Source organism: Plectropomus leopardus, chromosome 7 (genome assembly GCF_026936395.1).
Source record: "Plectropomus leopardus strain MGB_pleo_1.0 chromosome 7, ASM2693639v1, whole genome shotgun sequence".
In the NCBI taxonomy this organism is placed as follows: Eukaryota; Metazoa; Chordata; class Actinopteri; order Perciformes; family Serranidae; genus Plectropomus; species Plectropomus leopardus.
This window is the reverse complement of record NC_142182.1, coordinates 32,084,605-32,109,605: the sequence shown is the minus strand read 5'-3', so window position 1 is coordinate 32,109,605 and position 25,001 is coordinate 32,084,605. Positions and strand designations below refer to the sequence as shown.

Here is a 25,001-nt window from a genome sequence, read left to right as displayed (position 1 = left end):
GGCAAGGAGTTTGAGAGGCAAGGAAAAGGCTGGGTTAAACACTGAAGCAAGATCTGAGGATCAGCTCAAACGAGCTATAAAGCATGGAGAGAGACTTCGGGGTTTGAAGTAAAGCAAGGCACCTCCCTCCTCCTCCACCTCCCAACTATCGATGGGGGAGTGAACGTCTTTAATTATTCATTCTCCTTCATGCTTCATTCAGGGGTTCAGTGCATTCTCAGGTAAGAGCTAGTGCAGCCGGGGGAATGGCCTTTCTACCAGCCCTGCTCTACAGCACCTGAGGTGGTCCTCCGCTCCAGCGCTGCCTCCAGGCTGTTTAAACAAAGCGGCAGGAGCTGCGGATTTGTTGCAGAAAAAATAGAGATACTTCCTCAAGATCATACATCATGAATTGAAAATGAAGATTCAGCTTATTCAATTTCTAATAAAGCAATATTAATTGTGGCAGATGGCAATACTACAACTGCTACATTTTGGTGCCAGTGCTTTTTCTGTCCGACCCCCCTCGGGGGTTTGATGTGGAAGGTGACGCTTTAAAGCCTGCAGTTGTCTACAGTATCCAGTGGGAGGCAGAGTAGACTCAGATTCTCCCACAGCTAAGGCACGGAAAGTGGGCTGTTGGCATAGCAACGGCTCTAGAAACACAGACCATACATTTGGGGGTTCGGTGTGACAAGAGGTTGTGGGACACAGAGGAAGGGTGTGTTTGGGGGGGTGGGTAGCAGCAAACAGGCAAACACAGTGAGAACAGAGAAGATAAGGTATAGGATATATGACAGGTACGGGTGAGAACCTCGCAGACACACACATGAACAGACATATGGAGGCAGGCGGGGCCACTTTGGGTTTCACCGTCCTGTGATACTATCCTGTTTTGTTACCTGACCGAGGGCCAGCAGCTCGAAGAGAGGGGGAGGGGGGGAAAGACACTCCACTTCTAGGCTGGAGAGAGACGCGAGAAAGAAAGCCCAACCCAGCCCTTTTTTTTTTTCCTTCTTCTTCCCACCCCTCTGCAAACATGTCACACTCAAACAAACACGCTCGCCTGAGACCATGAAGTGATGTATTTTCAATGTCTATGCTCAATTTCATAGCCGTCCACTAGATCTATCATTCTTCAGGAGCCACAGCACACTTCCCAGGATCATACACAGTCAAAGCCGCAGCAGCGGAGCATGGTCCTGCTTACGTAACTCGTCATCCACATGAAACACATGTACATTCACACTGGAGTCGTTCCTGCTGCTTCACTTCTCACGCTCAGACCAAAAATTCTGCTGCGACGTATAAATATGAATGCCTTCGCTGTTAACTAATTACTTCCTGCATGTTGGAACTGGAAATTAGTCTAAAATAGCATCGTTTACTGAAATCCCATTTCAGGAAGAAGCAACAAGGGAGGTGCTAAATGCTGCCTTCTGTGTCTCTGCTTCTTCATTTGGAAATAGAAAACCACAAGACAATTCAGCGGATGCCAAACGCTGATCTTTATAAGCACTGTTTTATGCCTATTTTAATAGAAGCTGCATTTCAGATGCACGGCTTTTAACCCATGTGACCTTTACTGTTGCTCACACTTGTGTGCAACTCTGTGCAATGTGCCTTTCAAAATCAAGCTTTAAAAAATATTTTATATTAACATTATTTTCTTTTTTCACTGAGTAATTTTTTTAATGGAAAATCAGTCCTGATCATAAATATCAAATATTCATTAAATTTCAGAATTTTAACCCTTTATATTACGGGGTTTTCTCATGATGCCAACATATTTTTATTTATACATGTATATATATTTATTTTCTCCATATGCCAAATATGGTTCAAAGAAAAAAAAAGACCTCATCAGGTGAAAAATATAAAAAATTATAAATTCCAAGACAAAAGCCCAGAATGACTCCCAGAAATAATGCATGTTTTTATGCTTTGATGACTGTGGGATCAAAAATTGTACTTTGAATGGGTTTCAGTGTCGCATTTTTTGCACTTAACAGTATGAATGTAACAATTTAGTTTCCACAGTGTGTTTTAGAATTACTGTAGGAGCTGGGCTGGAAATTCCAAGATTAATCAAAAATACACAATTTTGCCAAAATGTATGCCATATGCATAAACACAACAAAATGTATTTAAAAAAAAACGAAGAATGAAATGCATGTAAAATACACCTAATAGTCCCTGAGGGTTAATTTTGGTGGCTGGCAATTGCCCCGTTGATATGATGATACAGTTAAGCATTGCAACGTGATTACTTTTGAGTCCAAAGATGAGCTCAGTGTCTGCTCTATGTGTAACAGTTGAGCTCCACCTCCCTTAATGGCCTCCCAATGCTCTCTGCAATTTAGCAGTCATGATGTCTCGATTAAAACAACTGAAGCATCATTCTAGGGAATTTCAGCAACATAACATCTACAAAAACATTTTTAAAAGTCCATTAAAACTCCAAACAGGAGTAATGTTTTGAGTCCAGATTAGATTCAAAAAATTGCCTCTGGGGCGGAGGCTGCTGCAGATGTGCCACCTGTTCCAAGGCAGGACACAAGGGTAGCAGGTTAATGCTCCAAATAGCTTGTCTCCCCCTCCATCCATCTATCTGTATGTATGAGATGAGCATGTGTACCTGCTGGCTAGAGTGCAGCCTTCAGCCGCACATAATGTGCAGAGTGCAATAAGTACTCCCTCCTACTACGCTCATGGAAGCAAGATGGATGTACACCCTGAATATTCCCTCATCCGCCCCTGACATATGGATGGATGTACGTACGAATGCACTAACCTCCGCCTCCTCTCTTTGTGACTCATTTTTTTTCCGCCTTAGTGCCATCTACTTCCCCGCTCTCTTAGCACGTAGCTGAATGCATCTCAGCGTTCCCCCCCTGTGATGTCTGGATGAGCGTGGTGGCCGCAGGGAGCCAAAGCCTCCAGGACAGTCTTAAGCAGAGCCCCTGAAGACTCCGCTGATTAGCCGGGCCCGTAAAGCCCCTGTCACAGGAGGAGCAGACTAGCAGAGCATAGCGAAATCAATTTACATGTTTATGTACAACAGATTATATCATCTGGAAGCATTATAACAGCAGCCTTTTCTATTATCTAAGGCCTAAAATTACCACCTTGAAATGTTTCTCTGCACACAGGCGACCTCGGGATGACCTGACATTACATTAGCGTAAACAAACATCCTCTTCCACAGAAGCATGTAACTCCTCCTACTCAGACTAATGCAGTAAAAGCACACAGTCATTCCTTTAAATAAACACATTTATATTGATTTAGATTAAAGGTCATAGCCGTCATACGTTTGCCTTTCATGTCAACTTAAGCAATGTAATAAGCTCATAAATTATGAAGCAATATTCTATAGCCCACTTGGCAATTAAGAGAGAGGGATCCTTCAGAGTGCATGGCGTCTTCAAGGCACAGAGTATACATCTATATTTATCAATATCTGCAAGACGTACTTTCAAACAACTCAACTGGCTTACACAATATTATGTAACATGCATGGATGAATAATTGAAAGACCACAGGCAAGTGGATTGAATGTTAATGTGGCACGAGGACATGCCCCGCCCCCTCTTCCCTGAACCTCCATCCTCATTGGGCCATCCGCTCGCTGCTCAGAGAGAGATCTAGATTCAAAGCTCTCGGGGATTGTGGCTTCTCTTTATAGCAACACTGGTGGAGAACCTACAGTAAACGTTCACTGAATCGCAACAGAATTGTATGAGCGAAGACCAACGGGGCATTACCAAGCCACTCCGACATCCTAATTAGGCTTTCTAAGATGCACAACCGAAGAATGCCTGCTATATAAACATCTCAGCATGTGTGGCCCCGGAATCACAGCAACACACAATCTTTGTAATCACACTGAGCTCCCCTGCCCTCCCTCTGTCTACCCTGAAAACGTGTAACCTTGGACTGAAAGTCTCCATCACTACCAACAACTCTGGTGCAGCTCAGACTGTCAGTCAACTCCTGCCTCGCTTCATAAACAAATGGCCACGCAGATCACTTTCATCCGGCAACCGCACACACACAAGGTCAGTGAAGGAGCATAATGAACATCACGCACTATAACACCTTTCCCATGGCCAGTGGGGAGAACTGTGTGTTTGTTTGGCTTGCCTTCAACTATGGCCGAGCAACAATGAAGCGTTAACACATGACTGAAGGGCAAACAAAAAGGCCCCTCTGTTGTTATTGTGCCTTAAGTACTTCACATACATCTCCCCCTTAACAAGATTATTCAGCTAATTGCAGTGCAGAGCCAGGAGAATTATTGTTTCCAGTGAAGGAGGAATCACACAGATCTTTCACTAAAGAAGAAGCAACAATACAAATACCCCTATTATAAGTCCTGCATTCAAACTCCTGCTTTAGTTAAAGTATAGAACTATTATCAGCAAAATATAAATAATAGAGAGTAATTATTCTGTCAAAAAATCTTATGTAAGACATTATTAGATTATGAATAGAAATGCAGCAATGTGTAAACAATATTTTACTGTTGCTTCCTGTTGCTGCTCAACGGGCTGCTAGTTTTAACTTCATTTACCGTTTAGTTTAGTTCAGTGGTTTCCAACCTTGGGGTCAGGCCCCCTCCAAAGAGTCACACAATAAATCTGAGGGTGGTTGAGATGATTAAGAAGGTAGAAAATAAGAACAAACAAATGTTCTGCTGCACAAATTTGTATTTATTTTTTGGAATTGGAAAGTTCCCTAATCTCCTAATTTTACCTCTGCGGGCATCAAACATGTCATTAGTTTAGAGGGGAAATCAGTCTTAAGCCCAGTTCAGATCAAAGATTTGTGTTGAGACAAGCTAAAACTTGCATTTACTTGCAATGTGCCAGTCTGCAACAAGCTGAAAACCTGCCAGTTTACAGCAATGCAACTAAATGAGACAGTGTGTCATCTCCATAGCTATTATTATTTGTATGTTTTGGTCCCTCTGGACTTTGGTCAAACCTGCTAAATACTCTTTTAAAGACTCAAGTGATACTATTCAACATACCTGAATCTGAGATAATTAGATGTGCAAATTTCCCACTTAGGGTTGCATAATAATATCGGCATGTCATCAGCATCAGCAGATACTGACTTTAAAATATATCGGACTCGGATTTCTGCCGATATCACAAACAGATATTTTTTCTTTATTCATCTAACAAAACATTAACCCTAAGTTGAAGTATTTTTCATATTTTGAACAATGAATGAATGTTGCATACATTGAAAAGCATTGCATTTTATGTCTCCATCTGCTAGTGGGCCATCACAGTAAGCATATGCATAATATGATGTACAGAACAGACTTGATGATCACTAAAATTATATATTGATAAAGGTATCAGCCAAATGAGTTATTATATATCCACATGAAAAAAGTTTTTGAGGCAAACATAATGTCAAGAGAATGACATTTTCTGTGAACATAATTTGAAAATGCTGCGAGTAAACATACCTGGCATCTGACAAAAACATTGATACTAAACATATCAGCAAAGTATCCACTGACAACAAATTTCATTTTCCGCCAAACTCAGCAATCTTGCAATACAATATCCACTCATAGTGACTTCAGACTTATTTTTAATTGGTGCCTTTTTTTCTAGCAATCAACCAAAATCACAATTTTTCCCTAACCTTAACCAAAGTGCTTTAGTTGCCTAAACCCAACCACAGACAGGAGACGCGACGTTAAACTGGGATTCTGGTGTCACGGTCCTGCGTGTTATATGTTAAAGTGAATAAATGTAATGTTTGATTAACTCAAAAAAGGTTTCTGAGCATAATCCAAGTGACAATTATGTTCCAACCACAACATAATTAGGAAAACAATTTAGTATGCAAACGTAATTTTTAAGAGTTGGGTTGGAAATGCAAGGAACACTTTTTTGCAATTCAAAAAGTTGGAAACCACTGCTTTAAGGTTGAATTATGTATGAAGTATAAGTATGAATTCTATTTTAGAAATTATTCCATGTTTCATTGTATAAAATCAGAATCGTAACAGTAACAATTTCTTATAGCTGTTAAATAAATAAAGTGGATTAACTGAACTTGGTCACCGCTGGTTGTTTCACTAATGTAGGTCACCTCATATCAGTTATGCAGAGCAGCTCTTTGATATTAATTACCACTGAAGAGATTTCCCTTTTATGTTTGCACTGATGATGCTAACGTTTGAGGGCAACATAAACTATTTACATTAGCTTCAGAGGCTTTATGTTGGACTGATATAATTTGCCAGTGACATGTGGTTCTGACAATCCATTAAAACCATGGGCTATAACATGAGTGATGCCGGTATGGAGTGATGGACACATGAAGGACATGTTTGATGTGAATGCCCAGACTGCGATGATGTGGCTATGTGAGGGTTGTGGAGAGCGGGAGACGAATGAGCACGCAGCTTTGTCTCCAGCTCGAGAGCCCCGTTTAGAACGAGCAATATGCCAAGAGCATGATTGATTAAATCATGGTCAGACATCTGTGAAGTCAGCACTAACACCACGGGGAATGATATACTCCCAGCAAGCTTACACCTTGCATTTCTGATAGACTGTGGACTGTGGCGATGTTTCTTTGAGCTTCTAAATTTAGCACGCAATTAAAATGTGGCTAAATCATTTATTATACATTTAAATTTGTAATCTATCATGTAACAAACAAAACAATGAGTGGCTCAAGTGGAATTAGGTTACAGCTCAGGAGAGGGATACACAGGAGCTTAATAAAGGGCAGAGACATTTGAAGCTCTCATTATATTCAAATCTTTTTTTTTTTTAACATCCGAGTTCTCTATTGTTCACAGACTGTGAGCTGCCAGTCATTCTGTTTTGACTGAAAGAAATTAAACGAACCTCAGGTTAATCTAAAAAATGCCACAATGCACTCAATCACCGTTAAATCAAGGTGAGCCCACGAGCTGGACCGAGCAGCTCGTGGTTCCTGCTGCTGTTTAGTCTATTAGTGGATTTCACAACCCATTTAAAAAGGTTTCCAGGTGAACACAAAAGCTGGGGAAGCCAGATGTAATGTGCAAAGCAAATTACACAGAAAATTGTGCTCCTCTGTGGCTCTGCGGGTTTCACACTAATCCTGAACAATGGAGATAGTTCTGATGTTCACAAAAGCGACACTGTTCCTGAAAGAATATTTTCATGCTTGTTTGTAACTCCATGCAGCGCCGTGTTGACTGGAGGAAAAGGGCACGGGATGCTCCGGGCCAACAGACTAAAATGAGGCAGACAGACCAGGAGACTAACTATTTGCTGACGTAGCGCAGCTCTAAAGGCTAACTATTTATGACAAAAAAAAAGGTGCTTATTGGTCCAGGAAAGAAAACTGCCATCATGAATACACAAGAGACCCTGCAACTGTCCCTGGTTGCTCATCCCACATGTGCAACTTCATTCTGCAGCTGTGCGATAAGAAAACAGTTACCATCTGTATTGTAATAGAGCCCTATTTTCAAATCATGTTTCAAATTGATGAAACACTTGTGAATGAGGAATAATTGGTGTGACGAGTAAATCAGAATTTGTTCGCCCTCCCCTGCCATTTTGTTTTAAGGTGTGTGTCATATTATGTATCTCCAAATTGTCTCCAATTTGTCACAGCATCAAAGTGAGGTTAAAACGACCTAATTGGACTGCAGAGGAAATCGAGTGTGTCTGTGCATCTGCCCACGGCTGGACCAAACACGGGCTTCACTCTGGCTCTGTGGTGTTATACGCTGGCGCAAATAATCAAAACCGCCCTCAATGGCCGAGGAATGAACAACAGGAGCACAGAGCGGTTCTGAGCTGTTTGTTTCATATGACACAGCCACTGTACTCATTTGTTGGTCTTAAACCGCTCTACAGAAAAAAAAAAGAAAAAAAATTGGTCCGATTCCTAAACAGAATGCAAAACTAATTATTTTGGGAGATAGGGAGATGCCAGTGAGAGTGGTGCATCCTTATAGATGACTGGAAATATTTTGGCTTCTAGTGTGTAAGGTGGCTGGCAAGGAAAAAGGTTTATTTTTAGAAGCGTGTTTATGTAAGTGACTAACATGTTGTGGAATAATGAGGAGGCTCTGTGGGCCCTCGGTGGAGTTACACAGACGGGACTCTCAGAGCAGAAGAGGGTGATTGAAGGAAGCTAATGAGCAGGAGGGAGAAAAGGAACACAAGAGTAGAAAAGACTGGGATAAAAAAAGTCTGAAAATACAAAGGAAATACGACAATTACCAATGGGAGGTCTCTGTAAGGCAGGAGTGAAAAGAGAAACAAATAGAGATGAAATGGCGGAGGAGAATGTCATTGCGATGGGGGAGATAATTATCATGGTCAGGAAAAAGGAGACCACTGGCACGAGAAAACACCGTTTTTATTTGATTGAAGCTGATATTTTGGCCCTAAAAGCAGTAAAAGGACTAGAGTACCAGTGAGCATCTCACTGCTGTGATTTATGAGCTCATTACCGCTTTACCACTAACATCCAAATTGCTTTATCTCTTTACTCATCTCAGCATTACAGGCATTTTTTTTTCTACATTTGGTTTAATAGTCAGCTCTCATTTTTTATTTCTGTAGCAGAGCGTCGAGCTCTGGTGCTATTTCAGATGCAGGTCTGTGACACAATGCACTTGTGACTCACCGAAAAGCTCTACAAAACTCCTCTACCTAGATTCTGTTATCATCTCCAGTGTTTCTTCGATATCCTTCACGTCTTTTCATTCGCACCCAATCACTCACTCACACGCAACAAGCACTCTCATACATTATCGGGTACCTCTTCTCAGGAGGGGGCTCCTGATTGGCTGCTGCTGGTGGTGGTGGTGCTGCTGCCTGCGATGTTTCCTGCAGGTCAGGGATATTGGCAAAGTCATCTTGCTCGGCCACACCAATGGCCAAAGCCAGGACCACCATCTTGCCTTCTCTGGCTCCCCATAAAAACAAAAATACAATAAAGAGATAGAAACAGAGATAGAACGAGAGAAAAGATGCGAAGGATAGGGAAATCAGACATAAAGAAGATGTGGTGCAGGGGGGAGAGAAGAAAAGAGAGGTCATTTCAGGTGACAGCGAGGACAGAAAGCAGAGAGGCGGCGGGACAATAAAGGGACCGTATGAGAGTAAACAAGAAGAAGCAGAGAAAATGGTCATAAAGGGAACTCAGCAACCCCCGGCAGTAAGCACTTTGTCCAGGGAAGGATATTAAGGAGAAAGTTTACACTGTAAAGGCCAAATTTATGAGAATGTAATGACTGTAATGAAGTGTTGCTGTCTACAGGTGCAGGCTGTGTTCATATCACACAGACAACAAATAATTAAGCTAACTGTTGGTGATTAGTTAATCATTGTTAATGGATGTGATATTCAGCAGCTTGCACGTCGGCTTCCGCACATGTAACAGGTATGTACGGGCCTGCACGCACACTCATACCTCCCACACTCGCAGTCATCTATCTAGTTATTTAACCTGCCTTCTGCTTTCCCTCCAGACTCACCTTTCCCCATCCAACATGCCTGTCGTCTTTCTCCAGAGTTAAGATTTAATTAAGCCTCATTAAGAAGATGTGGACTAATTGTTTCTATTTGAGTGACACAGTATCTGGAGGTGCTCGGTGTATGTCACCGTTTTCTGGGTCAGTGCTCTCTCTTACTCTCCGTGTTGCACTCTTCTCCATTTCATCCTCTCCATTATGCTACACTTGCTTTCCAAATCCCCTTTCCCCCCTCATCGCTCTACTCCTGCTCTTAATTCTCTGCCTCTTTCCCTCCTCCCTGTCACCCACACCCACGGTTCTATAGCTTAAGCCTCTGACTGCGTTACAATGCCTCCGCTAAGAAAACACCGTGCTGCCAAGCTGTGGGAAGATATCACCTGAAACTTCACAATTTCATCTTTCTTATGTGCCATCAAAAGCTTTTCTTGCAGCTCCATGAAGCCTTGTTTAGTAATCTTCCTGTTGTATGTCTGTTTTCCAAAATCTTATGTCTCACCTAGCTTCACAACCACTTTCAGAAAAGTACTACTTCACCATCATCACCTGTCATAAATGTGCTCATTGATAACGATTCATTTATATTATCTATTTTGTAGTCGTCATCCATTACTTTTGTCTTGCTATTTAAGTCTTTTATGCATTACTTTTAGGTCACTATAACCTTGTATTTAGGCCTGGGCAACATAGCAATATTATACTGATGTCATGATATGAGACATTTCTTGGTTTTAAGGCTGTACTGCAGTAAAGTGATGTAATTTTCTGAAATAACCAGACTTATTTTCTTTTACCCTAAGTCATTATATCTACATAGCTGATGATTATTTATCATAAACCTCATTGTCTAATTATTTTGTGAAACCACAAACAGTTAATTTCTGCAATATTGTCACAACTGGTCCAAATATTGTGATATGTATTTAAACTGTCTATCCTTTAGGGCTACTTTAATCTAACTATTTAAACTGATTACGCTTTACTTTTATCTATTTAAACTGTTTATCCTTTACTTTTATTCAAGTATGTAAACAATGAATGAAATTAATTATTCTTTATTTTCTTTAGTATTTTTGTCATATACATATAAGCAATGATGATTTGTGGGTAATATGTTGAGTTTATCCAATGTCTGTTCGATCAGGTGACAATATGATTTTACCATTGCTAGTTTAAGCGCTAATATAACTAGTAACTAGCATTCAGTGGGGCCCATCATAATAGCAAGCATTGGGGCCCATTGTAGCTACCTTATACCACTGCCGTCATTGGAATCAAAATGTCTTAAATCAATCCTTTTTTAAGTTCTTAGAAATGCTGAGACATGGAAGGTATCATTTCATGAATCGTTTTTTCTCTGATGTTGCAGTATGAAATCTTAAACTAATGGTAGCGTCCATTTTTCTCTATTATTGACCCAATGCTTCTTGCATCAACATCACACAGATCAAGATAGCAGAACCAACAACACTCATTTTGTTTCCTGATGAGATGCTTAGAGCAGAGCATCCACTGTCTGTTGGCTAGCTGTCACTGTACACTAGACAGCATGGCAAATATTTCACAGTTCTACTCTACCCTCATCTGTGCCACGGGACAAAAAAAGGAATGTTTTACGTTCTGACAAACATTTGGACCAAAATGTCCCTAACCCTGAGTGACTTGTGTTGCTTCTTTGTTTTTCACTTTTGGTTATTGTAAGTTGGTCTTAAATTTCATTCACATAAAAAAAGTCTAACTTGCCTCAGGCGAACAGGAACCCTGTTTTAGCTATTCAAATTGTTTAGGTTTATCTGACTATTTATACTTTTATCTATTTAACTTTTAATCCTTTTATTTTTATCTAACAACAGTTGTTATTTTTATTTTTATTTATTTGTTAATTTTAGCTAAATTATAATTGTTAATAATAATAATAATAATAATAATAATAATAATAAATTGTATTTATAGAGCACTTTTCAAGGCACTTAAAAAAAGATCATAAAATAAATACAATCCATTACTTTCATCTCACTATTTAAAGTGATTCTCCGCTTACTTGCTGACTAGTTTTCACACTCAGCAACAGCAGCACGTGGTGTGCATGTGTTACAGCTGACTCAATATTTTGATTTTGTTTTAATCATATCATTTTTCTAATTAATTGATAAATTAATTAATTGAGCAACTCAACAAATCATTTCACATATCCGCTGGCAAATGCACAAGTACTCTGTGGCACTCACACCTCCCTGGTTGAATATCATTGGTCTGTATTAAATTTTATGGTATGGTGCTTTTATTGATTCTATAGATATAGGTTAATGGTTATTGGATCCCTCCTCTACCTTCAGCCTTTAAATATAATCATTTACACTCAAAATTATTGGTAAAACACTTCAATTATTGCAGTGAATGTTAAGGAAGCAAGGGCAAGAAGGAGGGAACAGACATTAATGACACAAGGATATGCTATTGATTTTAAGCTAAAAAGCATGAAGACCAATCACCCAAGAGATCCATTTGGTCAAATGGCTCCAAAGGCTACATATCTGTGTCAATCACATCAACACTTTCATTGACCAATGATTCACCCAGATAGGGAATCTGGCCAAGATTGAAATGAACTGTCTTGAACAATGGGTCATGTCTATTACTGGACCGCTCCGTCATCAATCATGCGAGGTGTTGCTATTGCAGAGAAAGACGTACAACACTGACCTCAATCGCGATGATGAGTTGACTAGTTTAGATGGTATTATGGGCAATTTTCCCAATGACCTTGGCGGTGGCTCGTGCTGTGTCGCTAACGCTCAGTTGGCCGGTGACATTCACTCAGCCGAGTCACACTTAAATGCCTGGAGAAGCTTTAAATAAAAAAGATAAACTAATGGCGGAGAGCTGTAAAATGGATTCAGCGCAAAGGGACATTGAACACATGTTGTACCTTGGCAGTGTCCTTCCTCATCCCTTCACCCCCTCATCTGCTCTCCCTCCACTTCTGGCCTGAAGCAACAATATGTTGTAGAAGTAATGGTGCTGGTGACATAAGATCAATGCTTCAGGGTTAACACAAATCCACACACAGCTGCTTAACCCTTGTTCTTCTGCTGATGCACAGTGACACGTGGACGGTGTGATACACACATGCTGCATGGCAGCAGGCTAAGCAGCACAAGTAGCAGACACGGATTTACTATTAGCATAAAAGTTACAGTTTTACCGGAAAAAGAGGTGCCAGTTTAGTTGCAAATACTCATGAAATATGGATGAGGCCTACTGGTGTGTCTCCTAAGCACGATATTTAACAGCCATTCCAAAGGAGGGCTCAGAAATAACATCATGTAATTGAGTGGGACGGTGTGAATATAAAATGTGACTTTTTATGACACCATCTCATGAATATTATGAACTAGCACCACCAGCTCTGTCCTGTAAAGACAATTGCAGCAGACAGGCTGAATGCCATCCAAACAGATGTTACTGTTTAGCAGAGCATAAAGTGTAAACATTGAACAATTTTTCACAGAGTGGGATAGAAATAGCTCGCAATATGTCACAACTTCCCTGCCATTTTTCATGCACATGACGTTATTCATTCTAAAATTAGGAAAATGTGTTTTTTAACAGATTGCTCAACATTTGTAATTCACTTCAACCAATACAGCACTGTGCATTCATATAACAAACTATCATTGCTCTCACAATGTATTAATCAGCTGAGATTTGAAAGGACCATAAAACATACCAAGTAACCACACATACTCCCCCTCTAACAATTACATCTAACAGACATAATGCATAACCGATAATGCATATGTATCATCTATGACATTTTGATAAAATGAGATGTTGATCCATCTCTTACACAACCACAGAGCTTAGACTCATAGGCAACAGCTAATTTACATTTCTAACTATACCCTTATTAACATTTATAATAGACTTCTCAAATAAGCCAACCTCTGGCCTCCTCATCTGCGCGCAACTTCATCATCCTACATCAACATGATTAACAACAACATGGACTGAATTGCTCAAGTAATATATATGGAATATCTCGTTGCCTGTGTTACAGTGAAAGCAATGATGAAACTTTGTGCAAGACAATCCTGCACATGCTCCAAACACACTCTCGTGAAGCCATGAACCCCACCTACATAATTCATCTTTATACATGTATGCACACAGTATGAATTTTGACTGATTGAAGTAATATCCTTCCCTGGATATTAGATGCAAACTGAGAAGACACCCAAAAGAAGAGGCACAGAAGAGCATTTCCCAAAGGTAAAAGGTAAAAACAGGTTAGTTATTACTTAAACTTAGATACATCATTAAGTATTTGATTCTAAGACTTTAAGTGTTGAACATTATAGCAAAGAACTAATGCATAAAAGAACTGCACAGCATAGCATGTGTAAGACACAGATAGAGACAAAGGCCTAAAAGCAGGTGACACTACAAAAGACTCCATGAAGATATGAAGGAAGACTTGTAGAGACTCACAGGAAGGACTTGACGTCCAGGCCTCGATTCCGCATCTGGTCCATCATGTAATCCCAGCTGCCAGGATTGGCACGTGAGCGCCCTCCTGCTCCACCTCCCCTACTGCGAGCGGCCCCTGCTCCCGCTGTGCTGCCCCGGGCACCCCTGGGACCGCCTCGTGTACCTGCACCCCCACCCTCACCACCGCCGCCACCACCACCTCCCTCTCCTCTCCCAGCACCCCCTCCTCCCCCAGGCTGTCCAGGCGCTGTGTGTAATTGTCCCAAACTCTGGGATGTGGTGGGGGGGTGACCGAGACCAGGGCCTGGCGGTTGGATGAGAGGCTGCTGAAGGCTCTGTTGGCGCAGCAGCGTCCGAGGCCGGGTGGGGATGTGCTCCAAAGTGGATGCATACGATAAGACTGGATCCCCAAAGCTGGGAGGGCAGAGGAGCAGGGAGGAAAGAGAGCGCGAAGAAGGCCACGGCCGGCACAGGATAGGATGATGAGGAGTGAGGAAGGAGTCAGAGGGCGCGGAAGAAGAAGAAGATGTAGGAGAGGAGCCGTGGCAACAGGAGGTGTGTTGGTCAGAGGTGGTGAGGTCAGGAGATGAGGCGTAGAAAAGAGGGAAAGAATCATCAGAGATGAGACAAGGTGGCACGGGGCAGTAGGGAGACACAGTCAGGTTGACGTCAGGATAGATACAGGAAAGTTCATCCAAACAGGAAGTTGATGACCGTGAGGGGGAGGAGGAATGAGGATGAGTGGTATTTGAGGACAAAGTGGAGAAAGAAGTAGAGGGAGGAGCGTTGGGAGGTGGAGACAGGAGGAGGAGGAGAGAGAAAGAGAGCAATGTGAGGCAGCAGCAGTAACAGCAGTAGCAGAAATAGCAGTAGAAGGTGCAGCCTGAGTGATCGCTGTGTGCCGTGTACTGCTCATGGGGCTGCGCCGGGCAGCAGTGTGCGGACTGTGAGCTTGCCCCATGCGTCTGCGTCAGATGTGTGTGCACCTTGCGTGTCTGCGCGGCCTGAGCGTGCTGTTTGCGTGAGGGTGTGCTTCGCGTGGGCAGTGGTCGGATGTGCACCGTACGCATGGGTTTGGCACGGTTCTGCGTCACGTGACCACGGCGCGGTGTTGTGGTTTTGCAGCTTCCCGGCCTTCTTGTTGAGGGTTTTTTGGTCTGGTGAGAGATCCCCATGTCCTCTACTCGTCAGTCAACTTTTTCCATCTCTGATAGCCTCTCTTCCTGTCTCTAAGTCTTTTTCGTCTTTTAAATACATGCTGCACCTCTAGAGACATCCCAACAGCCAACCAAGTCCTACAGTACGACTCCCTCCCTCTGTCAGCCGCTCATTTTCCACTCCTCCCCTTTAAAAATGCTGTTTAATTGGCTCATTGCCTTTCTTACTAATGTTTCTGCAGTCACATCAACATGTAGGTGTGTGGCACGTTATCTCTTCCTTACACATACATCAGTTCTGTGATTTGCTGGCTCTACAGTATCCCGTATCATCTTTTTGATATTTTTTTTTCTACTCACCAAATATATCCTCCTCTCTGTCAGATCGCTGTGTAACCCAGACTACAAGAATTAGGTCATGAGAGAGCTATTCACATCAGTTAAGGTGCAGTTTACTCCGCTCTGCATTACTTCACCTAACATAATTTCGCATGAGGCTTTTAGTGTCCATCATATTTATCTGTGACGAATAAAAGGATAAAAAGGGTAATGGAAGGTTTTGCAGAAAGCAAAACAGTTTGTGGGCAAAACAGAAGCAAAGGAGAACGAAAGGAGTGGCTTCACACAGCGACAGAAAGATGGAGAGAGCGATGGGAGCGATAAGAGCAGAGGGTGACGATGGAGGAGAGACAGAAAATGGGGTGCGAGACACAAACACAAGAGACACAGACACTTATAGCAGCCTGAAAATAGAATCCAATTATAGACAGGGGGCAAAAAGAAAGATGAGAAGAGGAGAGAAGGAGGGAATGAGGAGTGAGGTAGTGATGAGTGTAAATGTGTTGTGGAGGAAGAAATCACAGGCACGAGGTGCCAAAGGAAGGTGCAAAAAAATCACGAACTGAAAATTAACTGCCTCATTTACAGCACGCTGAATATAGACTCTAACTTCTGTCATACGTCATGGCTATGGGATACATGCAGTCAGTGACCAACATGCATTTCACATTCTAGCTTGAATCTTAATTACACAGCGGGCTGGCACATATGAGGCATTATTTCAGCTGGAGTGTGAAAATGAGACTATTTCTGTATTGCATTTTTGAAAGCACACTTGCAGGCAGTGCAGTTCCTCACATAAATAAATCATCTCCGCCTGCAGATTCACATGTGAGGCTACACTGTGCAGCTGGGCCGACTGTGAGCTGCAGGTTTGAGTCAGTGTGATACAGCTCGAGCAACTATTGTTGTCATGATGACGAGAGTTCACATTTCCCCAGTGCTCACACCTTGATCTGTTGCCACACGCTCACCTTGACACCTGAGCTGCACTTTGCTCCCTGCTGAACTTGACCTGACTCTTTCTTTCTACTCAGAACTCACTCATTCATAGCTGCTGACGCAAAGGGTGTAGTTTTTATTTCAACATTTTGAGGGGGACACATATTGAAGAAGTATTTCACCGATACAAAGAAGGAGCTCACATAAAACTAGGCTGTCTCTGCAGCAGAAACACACAAATACTTTTGAAATTGGTGCTATATTAAAGTCTACAATTACCAGAATGCTTTCTGCCTGCTGGTGGGTGACGTAATGCGACTCTGTGTGAAACAATGGCTGTCAGATGGATCTTACAGTTTAAAGGTTAATCTAAAACATGTTTCTGAATACATTTGAGGCAACAATATGCACCTCGGTGCAGAATCTCGGTTTAATTTTGATCAGTGCTGCTTAGTTTCTCTGTTTGATCTCACTTCCTGTTCACAAACTCTCGCCATTTTGGCAACTTTGGGTATTAAAATTAGTTTCTTAGGCGAGAAATAATCGGTGCAGTAACATGGTCTTGGTTTGTTTTTGATCAGCACTGGCTAGTTTTATTGTTTGATATGATTTCGTTCCAAGTTTGAGAGACAGAGAGTGGTGCGGGTAAGTCTCTTGATCAGCTGTATACTCTTGGAGGCAGCAACCATACAAAACCGCATAAGTACATAATGTAACCAGAGAAACTTTCGTTATTGGAGGATGAGGGATATCTAGTTATTGGTGTGATGGAAGAAAGTCTACCGCAGTTCATTTACACATAGTAGCCACACTGTTTCCCTTTAAAGTCTGTGTAAAGTAAAATCAGAGATTTCTTACTAAACTCATTAAACATGCTGAAAGACTGTTAACTATACAGTACTGTACTGTGAAGTCAGAAGTTCAAGTTATTTTTGGTCTTTTTATTTATATTTTTTTTAGATATGGACATTTCGCATACTCTCCACTTCCTTTTAATTTTATTCCAATACTTCCCTAGTTCTGTCTCGCTTGTGTTCAGTTTGGCTTTCTGTTATTGTGTTCTCTACTAAGTATCCCGTGTCTGCTTTTCTTTTGTCAAAAGCACTTTGTAAACTCTGTTTTTCAAGGTGCTACATAAATAAAGTTATTATTATAATAAATGATTGTCTGCTTTTGTGTGTCAGCCCTGTGATAGACTGGCAACCTGTACAGGGTGTTCCCTGCCTCTCGCCCAATGTCAGCTCGGCTCCAGCCCCCTGCGGTGTGACAAGTGGTTATGTGCTGAGGTGCAAGAATAACTCTGGCATTTCAGTGTGTTCAGTCTGCTGCACGGTGACTGAAATGTTTACTTTTTCTTCTAGCCGGTTCTGAACTCACTCGCTGGGTCTCAATCCTCCGGACTGCATGTGGCCCTGGACGGTCTGCCACCTCCCGGCCTTCACTCCCTCTGTCACCATGCTCTTCACGCTGTCACTGCGATAAGGACCCCCCCCATCATCCCCATGCCCAGTAGCTGCCCCCTTCTGACCCCCTGACACTGCCCCACTAAGAAAGAGAGAGAGACAGGGTGCAGAGGTCCCACAGCAGAAAGAAGGTACAGAGGAGAGAGAATAACGACAGGCAGAGGAGAAAAAACACCAGAGAGCGTGAGAAAGACAGAAAAAACACACACACATACACACAGGAAATAGATTGAGTAACCACATGGCTAAGGAGGTGAGACAGATCAGTAGAGTGTGAGAGGGCTGGTCTACTTTTCCAAGCCAAGTGAGAGGCAGGTGGATAAAAAGTTCTGTGTGGAGTCCAGTGTGAAGAAAGAGAGGGATGGGGGAGAAGAGAGCAAGGAGGAAGAAGGGGAGGGGGAGGAGGAGGAGGAGGAGGAGGAGGAGGAGGAAAAGTGTTTAAAAGGAGCCTGTGGAGGATGGAAAACCAGCAAGAAGTCACTCCTTTGGGCCTGGAGGACCAATACTACAGCTGCCAGCATTCACTAGTGGCAACAGTGTGTGGACTCTGGTCATTTGGGTCACATTCTCTCATTCATTTAGGCAATTGGGACTTGAGATGTGCCACTATACAAGGCAATCCAATGGTGGAGAGTAACTGGAGGATGGCCTGCACTGAAGTGCCTCATGAGCAAATAATCCACTCATTTGGGAAGTTATCCAAGTGACATTCAGTTAAATACAAGTGCATTTGCTCTTGTAAAACATCAATTACACTCTATTTTTAGATCTTAATGTCTAATGTTTCATTTTGTAAAGATCCACTGGTCATCTGATCACCACTTAGCAAGTATAACAGTAAACAGGAAGTGGTGAACCACCTGCAGCACACAGCAGAAAGGATCATAAGCGCAATCTTATCATATCGACCTCCATAAAAGGTACAGAAATTAATCAGAGTTCTTACTTAAGAGCACCCAGATTTCCTCTCAAAAGTGGTTTTAAGGTTTAAAATGTCATATCTGCTCTGATAGTAGGGATGATCAAAAATGAAGCACAGTAGTGCCCTCTGGTGACATGACTACATTTCATTAATATGCATGGTGCTCCTGCTCCAGGAGACACAAAATATGAGGCACAGAAGACACTGCTGTCTGGTGTGTAAGCACGGGGGTCTGAGGGGGTGCTACACTTGCATCATGTCCCTTTAAAGGTCACCTTTCACATTTAATTCTGACCAACTGACCTGACAGTGCACGTGGATAAGTCATCAATCACAACAGCATGGATGACACTGCGGACGGTCAACACAAGGGGATGTGGGCCTCATTTATCCAGCACAAGGTAAACGTCTTTGCCCTTTACTAAAAGCAGGATCAACTAAATGGACACTGGTGAATCACTAAGAGTATTTATATAGCATCCAGATATCAATCCAGTGTCTGACTGAACTTCACTGACAAGCAGAAGTAATTTACAAAAGAAATACAACCACAAAATCTTTGACAGTTTTTCATCCACAAGCTGTCATATTGATCAAATAAAGTATCACGCGTAAATCTGAAAAATGGTTTAAGTCAAACGACTACTTTTTCAAGATTGTGTCATGACTGTTGCAGGCGTCAAACATATAGCAAGTTCAATATTGAAAAATGATAGAATTGAACTTCCAATCCAATAAATCCTTTAACACGGAGATCAATGGTGCCAGGCAGGTCACCTGTTTGATAAACGAGGCCAAGCGTCGTTACACAGATTGAAAGCTGCTGATTTCAAGAGAATCACAAACAGGAAGTAATTCCCAGCTGTCTGCTGGCTATAGCAGCATATTATTGGTTGGAGTCAGGAGGTTGTCCTGTCTCTCCTCGTTAAAAATATCTTTATAATGTTTTCTCATTTTAATTGAAATTCTGTGGTTTTACTTGCTTACACACGACTGATAAAACAGCTCATTTCACAGTCACTGTGGTGAAATATTAATTTATTTTTTACCACTGGAAAGACAGGACTTTTTGAAAAACAGCTTTATGGACAATAAATGACAACCTTGAGGGTTTTTATAAAAAATGAACTTCTCAAACACGAGGGTCTATAGCTGGCTTCTCGTGATCAGCAGCCATCATCTTCAGGCAGAGTTTTCAGACAGCGATCCATATATCCACCACCTTCACGAGCACACCGCTGCCTCCTCTGTGCGGGCAATTTAACACACAGCCCTCAACAGCTAGGTCTATTAAAGATGACCAGTTATTAGACAGTTTATCAGACAAATGCCTGGTAGCAGGATGTCTAAGCTCAGAGCCTCCTCAGTGCCCAGAGGGAGATAGGTATGACCTTGCTACTGCTTTATTGGATTCAAGTGCCGAGTAGGTGAAAAAAAATGACTTTTATTGCATCAAGTAAAAACACTGTTGCCTTATCTCGCAATGTGATAGACAGTCAGTTCAGATGCTACAATGTTAGTGCGGTACACATTATGGGGATCAGAGAGAAGCCACAGATGGATGTAAACCACAGGTGAACACTGGCACCACACTGCAACCTGGTTTAACGGTCAACCCTCCACAACAACACAAAATTCAGTTCACACAAGCAAAGCACAAGGAAAGACACAGATTACAGAGGAGGTGGGTTAAAGTGTAGACTTTTTTGGAGAGGAAAGCTACGAGGGTTGTCCGTCTCCATGGTTACAGCGCCATGGGAGAGAGGTGAAAGGTTAGAGGTCAGGAGTTAGTGGGACTGGCAGGGCTGTAGGGAGTGGGGGGGCATCTGAACATGCGCCTCTGTGTTCATTAGAAGGTGACGGGATGTGAGGAGTAGCGGCAGAGATTAGCCCGGGGAGGTTACAGGGCTGTGCAGCTTTGACGCTGCAGTAATAGTCCAATGACTGTCGCGGGGACGCTGTAATGTGCGTGTATGACATTTTCCACACTCGCATTTCCCGAGCAGATTATGACTAATCATTAGTAACCATTTGTGCCCTCCAGTGCTCTTACATTGGGTGGGTTGTTATTGTTGTTGTTATTACTACTGTTGATGGAAATCGCATTATACAGCAATAATAAGTCTAGAAATGTGCAGTTTGTGTGTACTGCAACACTATGACATTTATAGGATTGGCTTTTTCCAAAAGGCCTTAGGCTAAAAATCCTTGGTTACTCATGAGAAAGTTTTGTACTCAGGAAAGCAAAAATAATCGAGATTATGAAACTAGGTGGATTTAATAAGCTGTCAGGCATCATAACATCCACATCTTATGGCTCAATGTGATGAGTGGCCAGTGGTGGTGACTGCACAACTAGAAGAGGGGAAGGTGTGAGGAGAGGAGAGGAATGCAAGGAAGGGGCTCAAGGGCCATCCAAACCAACAACAATTACTATAAATATGTTGTTTTAAAAGTCTTCACCACAACTATAACGACAACATCAGTGGCGAAAAATATCATTGGAATCATTATCAGAGCAATCTGAAGAACAACAGCCAATCAAAATCCATCTGCATTTACAGTGCAAGGTACAAATCATTAAGGTTTAAAAAAAAAGAGATGTCTTTAAAAAAATGTTCTGGTTCGCTCTCAGTCAATTTAGGTGTTTTGATATTATGCTGTGTTTCATTTAACTAGGGAGTTGGAGGTCAGTCTGTGACTGACATCACATCTGAGCTGATCACATTCCAGTAAAAGTCAGAAGACCAAGATGCAGTTAGCAATACCATTTAAGCCATGTCAGGCATTAGTCCTTTTTACACAGAGATCGTACTTTAGTGCCACTACAAAGTCCCCTTTATGTTTCGTTTGCATTTTTACACGGAGCGAAACAACAGCAGCATCATGCTGCTTGCCGGCGAATCGCAGAAGCAAAAGACATAACATTAACATAACAGCTTCGGCCTCTTGTGTGACATATACAATTCAGCAGCACTTAAATAATAACACTGGCATAACATGACAATCATTTTCTGTCTGTTCTTTGGTGGCTGATCTTGTCCTCTGCTTGGAGGGTGAGGAGCATGCGGACCTTTTGTTTTCCCAATTTTGAGTTAGCAAGCACCAAAGCACCATGTCCACAGATATAAGTTTCATAGTGCTGCATGCATCTGCTTTAAGTAGACATAAATAAGGCAGAGGTGCTAATAAAGAATATATTACTACAGCTTTTACTATTGCTCATGCAAAAAGCAGCCTTACTGTATTTTGAGGTCGGAGATGGTGAGTATCCTTCAACTTTCAGAGTTGGAAATCCGACTTCAGGGGGCCTAGCAGTTGAAATTCTCAGTGGGAACTCAGAAATTCCAACTTTCAAGTGGAAATAGAACTCAACATAATAACTTTGACAATAATTTCTTTTTTTCATGATTATTTCTGCAAGTTGTTTTGCCTTTATTAAGATTACAGCTGAAGATAGACAGGAAAGGTGGTGCAGCAAAGAGCCAAAAGTCAGAATCGAACCCAAGAGGCTCAAAGGACTCAGGGGCCGTTTATGCGGTGATAGCTCTTTCATGGAACATTATAATTTTGTTCCAGTTTGGCCTTTCATGTACACGACAACTGTGTTTGGAGGGCCTGAAATGCAGTTTCCGAGTGTAATCTTTTGAAAACCTAACTCCCTCTGATGCCGTGTAAACTGGCAATGCGTGGATTCTGTGAGAACAGCCCTTTGTGCAGGCGCATGGTGTTCTTCTATGGTGTGTCATTACAAAGTTACACCACCGACTACTGGCCCGATATGCATACTACAGCGTTCTCGGTTGTTTTTGTGGATCCATGTACACAAGGATTATTCTCATAATGTTATCATATGAATACAGATTTTTTTAAAGACACAAAGGAAAGATATTTTCATTTTTAGTAGGGCCGTTCTTGTCTAAGCGTGGCCTCAGCCTATATACGGCGCACACTTGTGTGAGGTGAAGTAAAGGTGAAGTAAAGGTCACCCGTTGCATCAGTATTATTAACAAAGCTCAAGAGAGGTAGCCTAAAGCAGTAACAGCAAACAACATCTTCTTTCCTAAGCTGCTATCACAGCTGGGGCTTACAGCACCTGCTTGACGCTGCTGTTTTATCTTTTATCTGTGCATGCTCACATTGTTATTGTTGAAGTTATCGTTGTTGGTGTGACCGGCCCTCACAGGAAAGGAAATTAAAGGTCAGGAAAGGGGAAAGTGGTACTGGCCCCTGCCTCGTTACAGCCCTGCTGAGGGGGGAAGTCTCTTACCAACCTTGGACCAAGACTCACTTGAGTGTGAGGCGAGGATCTCCATATGGGGCATAGGGAGAAATGTTTAGTACGAACTCCTTGGGCGGATAGGAGCTCCACCTCTGCTGCACTGTGCTGCTGTCATTGTTATTCCAAAAGTCTCTGTCTAGATCACTGCGGCCAAAGAGAGAGACAGGTCAGAGCAACACAACTATGGACAGCCTGGGCACCAACCAGCGCCTCACAGCAGGCACTCCTGCTTTGATGCGCTGGCTTGGTTTGAGGAAGAGGGTTACAGCCGCACTGAACGGGAGTTTGAAAGAAAGCAGGTCCAGATTAATGTCTATTTTTCCACCTGAGGTTGACAAATCACCATAGCGCTTTGATTTAAAAATAAAAAACAAGGGGGCAGCCTGGAGGGGGGAAAGACATTCACAAAAGCTTTTCATAAAGCAATGTGCTATAGCAAAGACACAGAGAGAAAGAGAGGGAGAAGCAAGAAAAGTCATAATCTGATGAATACATACAGCATGTGATTACATTCTGTTCATCTAGCACGGCACCACTGATGATACACACTTGAGTAAACATTAAGAAGTCTGGCCCCCATCCTCAGCGTGAGCGGTGAGGACGCATGAACGCATGAGACACAAGGCAGAGAGATAAATCGCACACAGTCAAAGTAGAGGAGGAAAAGGTGAGCAGAATCACTGATGTCATACAAGTCACACAGCAGTGGTCAGAGCTGGAGCACGGGGGCGGGGGGGACAGAGCGGGAGAGAAAAGGCAGTGCACAGAGAGAAGGGAGTTTGAAGCTGAAATGACCAACTGAGCACACCAATGCTGCTGGAGCCAGTGAGAAAGAAAATGCAAAAATTAAGACACTGGGGGACTCAAGTCAGAATACATTCACATAGTCCATCTTTAGTGCTTCAAACCATCGGCCCAGAAAATAAAAACACATTCACAAATAGCTCAGACAGCAGCAGGCTATAGAAGAGAAGTAGTCGTGAGCAGGTTAATAGAGGCATTTTGAGGAATAAAGTATCGTACTTAGCATTACAAAGCTGACATTTTTCAGTATTGACCTATAGCCTTGTTTCACGAAGAACAGAAAATACCTTAATCTTAGTTTGAGCCCTGCAAAAATTAAAAAAAACAAAAAAAACATTTATATTCAAACGATTTCATAAAGAGCGCCCCTCTGTTTAACTTGCACCATTTTAAGCAATGCAGAGGCGTGGCTTAAGGCCTGCACTTAAGGGTGACCTATCTTACAAGCCATAAGATAAGTGCAGGGGCAGGCTGGTCCAGCCAAACGATTCACAGGTAAGATAATGCAGATTTAATCTATACTGATTAAATCACTAACCTTTCATTTAATGTCTAGCTGAACATGCTGTTGTAGAGATTGTGCCCTTCAAGATAAAAACAACAGGCCTCATTTTCTTGTTTCTGTGCTTGTACATCACGGGACTCAAAAGCTGAACCAAATGGAGTTCATTATCACCAGATTTTTCGACCCCAACCAGTTACCAGGCGCTTACTTGATGGCTTTCTTCTCCCCTCGCCCACGTGCCGAGTCTGGAGTGTCTGCTGTTTCCACTCCTGGCTTATTCCTCTTCCCCTTGAGCCAAGCGGAGGGAGGAGATGAGAGAGAAAGCAGAGAAACAAAAAGGTTAGCTCAGATTTGTCCTCCGAAGCCCTGTTTTTGCTATTCTAATTTCAAGTGTAAATGCCTCACCCATTATCTCAGGAACACTGTGCCATCAGTCCTTTACCTGATGGTCTCCTGATTACACTCATCAAAGTCAAATCAAATCTGCTTTTGAGAGCCATTTCTGACTATGATTATCATTCGCACCACCCTGAAATTTACATGGCAATTGCCTCTTAAAGGTAATCCGCTGGAGAGAAGCCTCTAGAAAGTCCCCCA

At 42.2% G+C, this 25,001-nt stretch overlaps 1 protein-coding gene across 5 annotated transcripts in view; it reads right to left on the bottom strand.

Annotated features, from left to right (window-relative positions):
* syt7a (synaptotagmin VIIa) overlaps positions 1-25,001 on the bottom strand; it is a 109,858-nt gene that overhangs the window by 27,365 nt on the left and 57,492 nt on the right. For 2 of the 5 annotated variants that reach the window (XR_015777087.1, XM_088080517.1), the window contains exons 1-2: positions 13,991-17,911; positions 8,785-8,931 (exon numbers count right to left, since the gene is read on the bottom strand). Coding sequence is in view for 4 of the 5 variants with exons in the window: in XM_088080517.1 (XP_087936643.1) it covers positions 8,785-8,931; positions 13,991-15,165 (1,322 nt within the window). In the remaining variant the exon portion in view is untranslated. Of the gene's footprint in view, positions 1-8,784; positions 8,932-13,990; positions 17,923-23,104; positions 23,240-24,612; positions 24,693-25,001 lie in introns of those variants that run through there. The other 3 variants (XM_088080519.1, XM_088080518.1, XM_042495463.2) reach the window with 3 other exon arrangements.